General features: G+C 37.1%; 1 protein-coding gene across 4 annotated transcripts in view; it reads right to left on the bottom strand.

The window, feature by feature from the left end:
- Positions 1–12,569, bottom strand: part of SLC36A4 (solute carrier family 36 member 4) — a 96,093-nt gene that overhangs the window by 66,783 nt on the left and 16,741 nt on the right. For all 4 annotated transcript variants that reach the window (XM_051780537.1, XM_051780540.1, XM_051780539.1 and 1 more), the window contains 2 exons: positions 5,284–5,511; positions 4,411–4,509 (listed from right to left, as the gene is read on the bottom strand). In XM_051780537.1, the coding sequence (XP_051636497.1) occupies positions 4,411–4,509; positions 5,284–5,511 (327 nt within the window). The remainder of the gene's footprint in view (positions 1–4,410; positions 4,510–5,283; positions 5,512–12,569) is intronic.

Below are 12,569 nucleotides of genomic sequence, written 5' to 3'. Positions count from 1 at the left end.
CTAAATACACATTTTATCCATCTCCTAATCAACATACTGCCTTCTGAATCAAAATCTTCACTTTAAAGCTTAAAAAAAACCAAGTATCTTAAGCGGTCTGTTGTATCCATTTTAGAGTACTGCACTTCTGTTGCCACTACTGTTCCACAAACTGAACTGATGTCAGAAGTCCATATGATTTTCACAAGGTTACCCTTACAATCTTAAAAGTGTTGGAATTCCAACACAGTTCTCAACACTGTGAATGATAACCACCAGACTGACAGTACTGAGCTTTCAGCTGCTGTTTGCTAACTCAGTATCAAGGGATCACTGGGTGCCCCTGCTGCCAACTTGTCCTCTTTCCACACAGTAATGACTACCACCCAGCTGCCAAGACATTCAATTTGCAGCAGGAACCTTTCACCAATGTGCAGTAACCCCATTTTTACAGACAACTCAAAAAGGGAGCAAAGAAATAAATAGAACAAGAAATCGACTGTAGAACTCTTTAATCCTGTTACAAGTATCACTCAGAGTTTAGCATGAATTAATATTAATCAGCTCTTTGATAGCACTAACTTTATTCCTTATTCCAGTAGTTGTAGCAATAAGCAAACAACTTGCCTGGACTTTGGCAAAATGACAAAATTGTTCAAATCTGCCATCAAATAAGAGTTTAGACTGATCTCACAGGCAGACATAAACAGCTCAATTCATCATCATAATATCATCAATTCATTATATCAATTGCTTTTATTTTAATGAAAAATATCTCAAAATAGTTTTATAACACTGGCTGATGAAATGTTTAACTAGCTTTTAGTATTTCACAAGTACTAGTTTCTAGGCACTGCCTTGGTTTCTTTGAGATTCTATATTTCAATTTTAAAGAGTCTACCTTCCCTCCTTTGAGTTATTACAGCCTCAAATCAGTAAACTTGAGGTTCTTAAAGTTTATTTATCTAGGGATCAACGATAGCTAAAGCAACAATATTCCAAATTGCTTCCATACTGCTGATTTCCTTATTATACAGGGACAGCTAATCAGTCCTAAGCTAATGACAGAGTTTAACCAAAACCCATGTTCATACAGTCGCCATCTATAAGAGAAACATAGTCTCAGAAGATCAAGAAGAAAATTTTACTACGAATCTGCTGAATCATTGCAGCTTCCTAAAACATGTTCCCTAGACTGAACAGGACTTTAGTCTCCTCTGTTTTATTAGTCTCACTAATTTTATTAGTTACTAATGAACTGTAGTCATATTTGAAGTGATGACAAGTGCTAAACTAAAAGGAAAAAGATCAATATATAAGAAGCTTTTTGGAACAATGGGATGGAAAAAAGATCTGTGCTAGAGTATTTCCTCTGTTATTTGCTTCAAAGAAACCAGACAGACATGTTTCCACACTGAACATGCATTATGAACTGCCACTTGCCTTCTGGCAACATTACCCTCTCTTCTGCTAATAAAACCAAAATCAATTATGTATCTTTGAAAATAAATCTTCCCAACTGCTATGGCTCAAGCGCCTTGCTTTGTACTGTGTCTTTATAGATCATTTATTCTTCTACTTGAGTTGTTCATCATTAAATACACTTAGCAGGAAAGACTATTTTAAACATAACAATGGCGGTAAAAAAACCACACTGAGGGAACTTATCCTCTCTTGTCAGGTGCTGCTTTAGATGACTCAACCAGACCAAAAAATTCAGAATTTCATTTACTGTCCCTTTTCATAACATCCAATAATCTGGCAGCTCTCAGATGAGAATTAGCATAATGCACGTTCAGAATCAAGGAATGGGAAAAATGAGACCTCAAACTGCTTCAGGTCAATCTATTGCATAAAATTAATCGATCATAATCCTCTTCTGATAAAATTAAGACCTTAAGGTTTCTGTTCATAATGCCATGATCAGACAGCTTCCCAATAATATGTGTTATTTGCAGGACATTCCAGAACAAAATCTAAAATCAAGTCTCTAACTACAAAACCAAGATTATAAAAATTCATTTTGAGTGCCTGCAGTCAAAGAAAGTAGACTAAAGAGTCAATCTAATTAAATGGCGGGTTGTTTTTTTTCCTTACCAGAACAACTTAACCACAGATCTAGGAATGACAATAAATAAGACACAGGGTAACAAGTTGTCACACATTAGCTACATACAACAGGTCTATGATGGTAACTTACGGAGCTGTAATAACTAGTTATCAATTAAATCAATCCCCAAGAGTTGTATGAAATATTAATTATGTAAAGAGGAAATGTCTGTCTTGCTTTACTTCACTCATCTTTTTTTATTTCATGCTTCAACAACTTTGTTTAGTTCTGATTATCCAAACCCATAAAATAATATTTTTCTTCAAATCTTCTCTATGATGCCTGCAAGCAGAGCATAAGCATGCACAACAAATATTCTGCATGTCCAAAATATCCCTGAGAAGCAGAGACATCTTAATATCATTCTGCATATAAGGAAGAAACATTAAGCTCTAGATTTTCACTCTACACTAATTTTAATTTGTAAAGGTAGTCATGTTTTTCTAATGGTCCTGTGTAATGTAAACACACACATACAATGTGTATCAAACCATAATGAACATAAACATTTAATTAGTTTGTAAACAGCAGTATTTTTGTGCTTTAAAGGTACAAATAGAATGAACCCTCTTGAATAAAAGATAAAAAAAAAATCAAGAGTTCTAAAGATGTCATTAGTAACAACCAGGGATTCAATCAAGCAAATGCTCTGGGCAGTTCTTCAGAAGTTTCGGAAGTCTGCTGCTGATGTAAATTTAAGGAGCTCTCTAATGTGGGATCTAATGTGCCAGAAAATAATTACCATAAATCAATTCCCTACCTATAATTCAATAAACTACTGCTACCAAATTATAAGCCTTCCCCACTTTCCTGAGGCTCACAGGACTCTCATTTGGGATTCCCTGGCTACAAATACACACCTGTGTGCTACGCAGCACACGGCAAATCAAATACAACTGGGACATGTATCAGACCTACTGTACATAACACACACAGTAAGTGAAGTCCGTCACAGACAGACTATATAACTACCTTGCATAGTCCAATCTGTCTGTTTCATTGAGCATGGTTTTTTTTGCCCAAGATCCATAGGCATCAAATAATGTCTGACAAACAGCTGATTTCTTATGATGAAAGTTCTGGATGACGAAATGAAAGATATCCAGACACAGTCAGATAGAGGGTAGCTAAAGCTCCACATCTGTCAGTTCACACCTGAGAAACAGTGGAGAACACTTTGAAAACACTCTTTTGCACCACAATAGGAGTTAAAAGGTTTTCCTATTCAGCTCTTCTGCCACTGATAACATACCATGGACGTAAAATAATCTAATTTAAGTCAGAGTTGACAATTCGAGAAAAGAAAACAGACTTGAAGAAAATCTATGTTATGTCAATGACAGACAATCATTTCAGATTAATTGCATCTCAGTTTGGGATTGCTTTAGTCTGTGGTGTTTTTTGTTTGTTTTTTTTGGGGGGGGAAGAGGAAGCAGTTGGTTGTTTTTCAGTTTTAAGCATACAGTAACACTTGCTGAAGAATGTAATTATATAACAAACAAAGCACATAGAGTAATTTCCCAACAATTTAAAGACATTATGACCTGCCATTCCCAGAAGTCTCTTTAGCTAGTTTTTAAACTATATCGTAGGGAACAAAAATGGTTGACTAACCAGAAGACTTTGCCAGTTTGAGATGTTTGACTGAGTAAGAGACGGAAAAAGAACCACTTTTGAAAACCCAATTTTCTGAGTAATAAATCTATATAATTGACATATTTCAGGAAACAATGAGGACTTGAAGTTCATTGTCAGAAGGTCATGAATCAAAAAAAAAATTTGGAAATTTCTATCCTTTTCCTTATCACCCTCATCTCTATCAAGTCAGATCTATAGACAAGTCTGAAGCAGGAAAAATAATACATTTCTAGTAAATCACTTAGTCCTTTCTGACCCCAAAGGAAAAGAAGGATGCTGAATGCACTTCTATTTTTACACACTCATCACATAAAGCTGAGCTGCTGAATCACTGTAATTACAATATAATCATATTATTAACTTAGTTCTATACTACCATAGAACATATTATGATACCAGTTATTATTACAGTATTGTCTCAATTTATTTGGAACTAAAGGCATTCTTGTAATTTGGGAAAGGGTTAAGTGTCCAAGTAGTAGTCAGTATCCACCAAATTCCCCTGTGATGGGGATGTTGTGTTCTCAACTTTTGCCTTTTTTGACCAGACAAATTAACCCTCTTCATACCAATGTGGGAGATTAGTGTTTCAATAAAAACAACAAAATAACAACAGGAGTAAAACTGCCTGTATCCCATCATCTAGAACCAGTGATTCTGAAGAGTCAGTAAAAAGCACTTACCACACCTATTCCTTCAAAAGCAAATACTGCAGTCCCAAAAAACAGTGGGTATTTCTTCCAGCCGACTACTGGAGGCAGTTTTCGAGGATCTACTATATCCTGAAGAAAAGAAAGCAAAACAATGTAAAGTACATTAATTCTCTCTAAAATTTTGATTGATGCATTATGTTATAGGACAAATAACTCAGTAAATGTTGACATTGCTATTTATAATCCCTGGTTTTCCTCCCAAACTTAGTCCTTCCCACACATTTATAGCCACCTTCCCACACAGACACTTGCAGATATATTTATTCTAGGTTTCTACTACTGTCATGAAAAAATTTCACATTTAAAGTATCACACTGGTGTATATGAGGGAGCATCAATTAAAGCACATGGGAAAGTGCACATATAAAGCTTAATTTTCTGCAAACTTCTGAGTTCTCTAATCTGCTTTCATACTGCACAGATATTCTTCATAACCATGAGGGACATTAAAAGAAAATATCTTTATTACAAGCTGAGTTCCTGCAAAGTAATTAATTACTATCTTCCCCAATTTTTTCTACATAACTTCTCCTGACTCCTCGTCAATATCTCTTATTGCCTTCCTCCCCATTTTCCACTTCCCGCTCACCAAAATATATATTTTTATTATCTTAAATGCAGCAATATTATTCTTTCTTTCAAAAGCACTGTAAAAGTCTGTATTTAGAGCATATCGCAGATTTTGAGGCACCTCCTTAAATTAAGATGCCTCAATTAATTACAGGATAATGCTGCCTTTCAGAAACTGTCAGTCAGTGTATATCTATCATAGACCAACTGCCCCATGCAACAAACACAACTTGCCACACTGAAAAAACCAGATAATAAACTCTTTATACTCACTCTAACAATATACTGGTAAATGATCACCAGGCTTACAGCCATGGACAGATTGGCAAGCAATGAAAGCAAGGACAGGCTCTTAAGGTCACGAATAAAGACCAGGAGGACCAGGAATGGCAGGAAACACAGCATGTATATTCGTAAATCAATATTCCTCTTCTCAGACGAACTGCTAGTGGCACTAACATTCATGGGAGCAATCTTAGTTTCCAAGAATCCTTCATGGACCTTTATTTAAAAATAAAAAAAACCACAACAAAACACAAAACAAAACAAAACAAACAAAAAAAACAAACCCAAAACAAAAAAAAACCAAAACAAAGCAAAAAAACATGTTAGACAGTGGTAGTAGTGAGTATATAGTCACACTGCTACTTTCCTACTGAGAAATTTGTTCCTCTGCTTGGTGAATGACAGGAATTTTGGGTGCAGAGGGGAAGACATGGCACTTCTAGCAAGCCTTAAGGCAAATGATGAAATCAGGACTTCAAAGCATCATTATCCCACCACAGACTAAAGTGGAAATCCACATGCACAGTTTTGATCAGATTCCTTTCAGAAAGTTTGGTAAACTGAAAGCAAGCAAGACAGAACTGGGTCTTAATCTTAAGAGTGTGAATCTTCCTAAGGAGAGTAAGGGGGTTAGATGACAAACTGCTATTGCACCCAAGTTCAGTACCTAACAACCTTATGCCTTCGCCGTGCACATGACAGCAGCATACATACAAAATGTTAGAATATGAACACGCCCATCTTTCATTTATTTCAAATTATTTTTTTCACTCTTTACTCTTTTATTTATGAACATTAACTCAGCTTTGAAAACCATGAGCTCTAGGAGAGCTGAGAGTTCTGTACTCATTATATTGATATAAATTAACAGTAGCACACAATGTGAAAGTGTAGTAGGTTTTTTGGTACATAGTTCACAGGCATGGTCCCAAGACTGATTAATTTAAGGGTAATTCTTTCAATATGGTTTGTTCTTTAAAATATCAGTTACTCTCAGTGACAGTGAAATAATAAGATCATAGACCCTGCTTCAAAAATCCAAACACATCAAGATGTTAAATGAAAGGGGCAAGTACTACCATTAAAATGTTAAGTTTTTATTTAGCCACAGCATTCCTAAGCAAACACCACAATTACCAGTACTTAATGACATTTTTTAGAGGTCAGAGCAACTCAGGGCTATTAATTTTTTACTTTGAATAAGAGGGTGAAATGAAGAAATGAGGACAGGCTGGTGAAATGGCAGGTAATCAAGGTAATGTGGGCACTATGAGACTATCATGAGGTATAAGGAGTTAGTTGCTAATGGAAAACCAAGTGTATGTAAGCCAAGTCATTCAATCTAGCAAGTTCACCAAAACTGAGACTTTACAAGTCTAGCAGAAAAAAAATTTTGCACAATTCACCTTATTTCCATTGTTTCAAACAATCCAAAAACTCAGGAAGACAGAATGAACTTAAGATCATTTTCTCTGTAACAAAAAGCATCATGCACTTTTTTTCCCATTATGAAAAAGGGAAAGAAAAAGACACAATTCTGCAACCACATGTTTTCCAGACATCTCACTTTAAATGAAAACAGACACTGGACATTATGGAAAGACTGATGGTTTCCACTTAGCAAGGATCTTAAGGGTCCCTTGCATGACATGTATTATCTGTTAGTTTTCATTAAGATAACATTTTTAGAAAGCTACAAAGAAGTGCTAATTACATGTAGAATTGAATTCACAGAGCTACAATACCTCTACTTTGCAAAGCAATAATTCAAGCACTTAACCAAATTACTTCCCTAATGCCACATAAGTTCTCTGTAGAAGTTTACAGCATTCCCACCATACTTAAAACAGAAATACAGAACAAGCACTTTAAGCCTTTCACTTGAACAAGTCTCCTGTGTTTACTTGCTTGCATGCATTTGCAGATAGCCAGAGCTTCTCTGCACTCAAGGACAGAGTTTTCTAAGAATCACAGTGTGATTTGAGCACACAAACTCAATTGAAAACCTCCTCTACAATAAATAGTTAATCCAGCATGCCTTCAATTTATACAAATACCTGATAAGCTATTAGAAAAAAATTAATAAAATATTTATTCCTTAAAAAAAACAAACCAAACCAAACAAAAAAACACCAGGCAAGATACAGTTCAGGTTCTAAAATACATCTGTAAAATACCACAGTATAAACCAGCTTCTACTCAAATAATTTCAATCATTCAAACACTTCAATTTTTTTCTTAAGACAGAGGCATTCTCTTAGTGTACACAAACCCTAATAAAAAGTGCCTGAAGTCAGAAATTTTTTTCTATTAGCATCACCAAATTCCAATTAGATATTCAACTGGAGTTTACTGGCTAATACAGTCGGAAAATGCAAGGTACAATATAAAATTCTATTCAAGTTTCGCTCTACTGTGATCAGCTACCCTGATGAAGGGGGTGATCACATCTCCATCTGCCTTTTACTTTCACAAAAATACTGAGGAAAGCACAGAGAAAGAACATACTACAGCTGCACATAAACTCTCCACAACCTTCATTAGATGACTGAATGTTGATGCAGAAAGGACAATAAAATTGCCTCCCTGAGCCCAGCTTACCAACTCCCCCTTGCACCCCTAAGATATGAGATGTATTCCTGCAACAAATCACAACACTGTATTCTCCTTTACAATACGGCAAGCATGGTACCCCTTCTCTTGCACTGTTCCCTGGCACAGCATTCACTGGAGGAAGGAAACGGGGTCAAATGGATTCTCAAGAATGTCTTGAGTTGCAGGAGTCTGCTGCAGATCCTGTTCCTTGCAATACAGTTTAAAGAAAGAAGTCAGAGCATCAAAGACATCCTAACTGGGAGGGAAAAAAAAAAAGAAAAATGAAATTCTGAACCTGAGCAGCACAGATTAATATTTTGCATAAACCAGATTTGCAATTACAGCTGTCTTTAGTCCGAGCTATGAAAAGCATGTGCTTCTTGTGTGTTTTTAACACAAAAGCTGCAATTCTAGGGGAATAAATGCCAGTTCCACAAAACACACAAAGTGTTCCTCTGCCCTTTCCTCTCTTCTACACCATCTCTCATTTGAGTCACTTTTCCTTGTCAAGTCTCCTACCAACTACACAAAACACCGTACTCTCAACAATCTTCTCCATTACCTCATCCAAAACCAGGGGTCTGGAGTCACTGAATCACAGAATAACTTAGGTCAGATAGGACCTCAGGAAGTCTATAGTCCAATAGCTTGCTCACAGTTCCGTGAGCTACGGCATCATATCAGATTGTTCCTCTCCCCATTCTCCAGCTGGGTCTTGAAAACTTCTGAGGATAGACAGAGACTGCACAACCTGTCTGGACAACTGGTTCCAGTGCTTGACTGTATGGAAGTTTTTCTTTCCCTCAGAACAGAAATTCCTGTGCTGTTTTGTGAACGGTTTCTCTTGTCTTGTCATTTGACCTCAGTGAAGAACTTCATTCCATTTTCTAGACAACCTCTTTGTAGTCCTGGAGGGCAGCTTTTAGGTCCTCCAAAAGCCAGTTCTTCCCAGAGGCGAACAAGCCCAGTTTCCCCAGCCCTCACAAGACAAATGCTTCAGCCCCAGTAATTTCAGCAGGCTCCCTTGAACTCACTTCAGTTTGTCAATGACTTCCCAGTACTAGGAATATCCAAAACTTGATAAGAGTATTTTAGATATGGCCTAACAAATGTGAAGCAAAGGATGACAATCACTTCCCTTTACCAGCAATTCTTCTTTTCATACAGTCTAGGATGCTGTTTGTTTGCTTTGCCGTCACGCCACACTGCTGGCTCATGATCATGAACACTGCTCTCCGAGTCTGACCACACAACCAGTGTTCTTTTTCCCCCAGCCAGTTGTCTGTCAGTCCACCCATCTATTCAGACCATAATAACCTTACTTAGATACAAATTTATTGTAGAGACAGCATGAAAAACCTTGCTATAAATGTTTATAAAGTAGCATCTAGTGATTTCTCATCATGTACAAATTCAGACTTTTTTTCTTACAGAAGGCAATCAAGTTGGTCAGTCCCTTGGTAAATCCATGCTGACAGGTTCCAGTCACTTTATTCTCCCTCATGTGCACAGAAATGCATGCCAAGAAGTCTCAGTTCCTGATTTTCAAAGGGATTGAAGAGGTTGATTGGCTTGTAATTCTCCAAATTATTCTTTTGGCTTTTAATGAAGATAAACTCAACATTTGTCTCTCCCTGGTTCTCAAGAACCTCTCCAGTCTGTAAGATCTTTCAAAGACTTCAGTACTCTCAGACACATCCCAGTTTGTAAGATCTCCAGTCTGTAAGATCTTTCAAAGACTTCAGTACTCTCAGACACATCCCAGTTTCCCTCTTTTCTTTTTGTCTTCAGAGGACAGCAGTGACACTGCTTTAACCAGATTTTGACAGTATAAAGCAGGTAATTTCTTACTCTCTTCCCATCTTTGTTCTGTGTGGTCACAGCTGTCAATGTATAAATGTATTTTGTAACTCAAATGGAACAAACCCTTTTTATTTGTGATAGCCTTCACCCTAATGAGATCGGACCAATCCCTGAGGATTACTCTGCTGTAAGTCTTTAGAAATATATTTAAAAGTGAAGAAAAGCAGAGCCCTTTCTGAAACAGCCCTGTTTACCAATGTCTACCCTATGGAGGATTATGGATTGGAATAGAGAAAAGAGCACATGAAATGGTTAGTTAAGTTCCACTTACTCCCTAATAACTGCTGAAAGTGCACACACTTATCCCACACAGACTATTTTAGAGATCAGCTTGCCATAGGATGAAGAGGTTACTGTCAACTGCTAAAAACAGCACTACTGGTTTGGGTAAGCAGGAGGTTCCTGAAATTTACTCTGTACTAGCTATTACTTGCATGCATCAAAATGTGAAGCCCATGACTTCAAAATTAATATTTCAATTTGCTTGCCAAAAAAAAAGAAACTTTGTAAAGTTTCAACTGTTGACTGTCAAACTGTTTTAATTATGTCCATTATACACAGGTGAATTTTATGTATACACACACACATATATACTGTGTAACTCATATTATGGACACAGTTATACTGATATAAATGCACAGGAGGACAGCTTATTCCCTTTTGTGGATATACATACCTTTAAACCAACTTTATATCAATAGAGCAGCTTTAAGAGCATCAGTCAGAGCAGTACCACTTACGGGTTTAGACATGGTCACAGGAAACACCCCTCAAAGGTGTATTTTGAGACATGAAAGAATAGTGATCTTGCACACAGCCTCAGAAGAGGCACACCAGATAAGACCCAGCAAGTGTTAATCTTGTGCGAGAGCTAAAAAAACCGGCAAGAGTTACTGACAGGTAGAAGAAAGCTGAGTAAGAAAGTAAACACAAAACTTACAGAATGTAAGGATCACTACTCTTCCTCTTAGAGTGCAGCAATAGGCTGTGGGAGAGTTGACAATAGAGAGCAGCAAAAAAACCCTCTCATGAAGATGAGATTATACTAATTTGTTCAGGTGTGGACTAACATCACCGTCACTTTGAAAGTGTTTTTCTAGATTTTGCTTTTAAAAATTAATCAGATAACACTTAAAACTGTTTGAAAAGCAACAAAATACAAAGCATCAGGAGGAATTTTGGGGTTTTAAACTTTCTCATATGCTCTTTAGCTCACTGCAAGCTTACTGCTGATTGTGTTAGGATGGACTATGACTCACTTTCTATCTAACCTCATCTCCTAAATACTAGAATTATTATAACCTCAGATTCCTATTCTGGACAAGTCTCTCACTGCTCTCTGCTAGTGCATCACTGCATATGGCAGTCATGCTGAGCCAAGAACAGCAGACACTGACTCTAACTGTCTCTGTCCTAAACAAAGCAACGTGATCTGAAGTGTCAAACATTTCTCTAAACTACATGAGGAAATACTATTATGGTTTTAGAAAGGAAGTACACGGCCACTGAAATCACTAGGCATAGTGATATCCACAGACACAAGACTTCATCAGGAGTTACTTCAGTTATTCAAGCATTAACTTACATGCTGGCGTGATGTCTGAAACAGTTTTCTTCACCTGATGTCTCATTTACATAGCCCAATCACAGCATCCACCAACTCCAGCTGTATCCAGGAAGATCAAACACTTGCGCAAATCTGGTTACCAGGTTCCTTTTCTGCTCAGAAAACAACTAATGCATAGCTAGTGTTTGCAAAAAATTCAGTTCAACCCACGAATACACTTCTTACAAGAACTATTTCAGAAGCAAGAAATAATTCCATTTCCTTAGTCTCTTCAACTGAGACCACTGTTTCCTGACCTGTATCTCAAAACCTGCTCTTTCTGTCATACAAATTATAATGCAGAGGTATTGGTAAAGGAGTGCCATTAGTAACATTTTTACCGTGTTCTTCCTTTATCTCAGTTCTCGCCTTCTCGTCCCCCATCCCCTTTCCACCTGTTCACCTTTCCCATTCTCTCCCTACCCCAAATCGTTACAGATTTAAGGCTGTAACAATTTGTGTTCTTTGGTGCCCTCTACGGGACAGATTTCTGCAATCGAAAGTTGCCAGGAAGAAACCCGACTTCTACCTCCCAGAAGAGCAAGAACAAGACAATCTAAATTAAGTACATTTGGAACTTCTGAATTGCTAATGACTTTAATCCATTCATAGTGTCCATGTTACGGGTCTCTGCAGCTACTGCTTCAGCAGCACCTGCTTTTCTGTAAGAGCTTTCAACTCTTCCTCAATAAAGCAGCAACAAGTTTCCTGAAAAAGGTTTCAAATTTTTTTTTTTCCAAACCTACAAAAGCCAAGGTCAACAAGTGTTTAGTCTCATCTTCTACTCAAGGTCACAACACATACGTGACAACTGGTTAATGAGATACATATTTGATAGGAAAGGCTTAATTTGAACTTACATTGCAAGGAATGCAATAAAAATCTCACTTTGGAAGGTCAGGAAAAGGACATCAGAGAGGATTTTTAGGTATTGAGACAGATTCTGACAGTAGAACTGTAGTTTAAAAGGCTTGATTTTTTTTCCTCCCAAGACACAAATTACAGAGTATCCAGCTTCCAAATACACAAATATACCCTATCTCAACAGGATTTTCATCCAGAGAACTTGGAACACTTTTTAGGCACAATATAAATACTCATCTCCAAGAGAATGAACAAAACCCATACTATCTTCTATGTACTAACTGTCCAAGGGGACACTCTTTTTCCTAATTAAAGGTGAGCTATGTCAAGACACCTGTAGCCTAGT

The sequence above is a fragment of the Manacus candei genome, unplaced genomic scaffold, assembly GCF_025592945.1.
Source record: "Manacus candei isolate 608988 ecotype Guabito, Panama unplaced genomic scaffold, ASM2559294v1 h1tg000014l, whole genome shotgun sequence".
Taxonomy (NCBI): domain Eukaryota; kingdom Metazoa; phylum Chordata; class Aves; order Passeriformes; family Pipridae; genus Manacus; species Manacus candei.
Note: the sequence above shows the minus strand (reverse complement) of the source record. Positions and strands in the feature narration are given on the sequence as shown.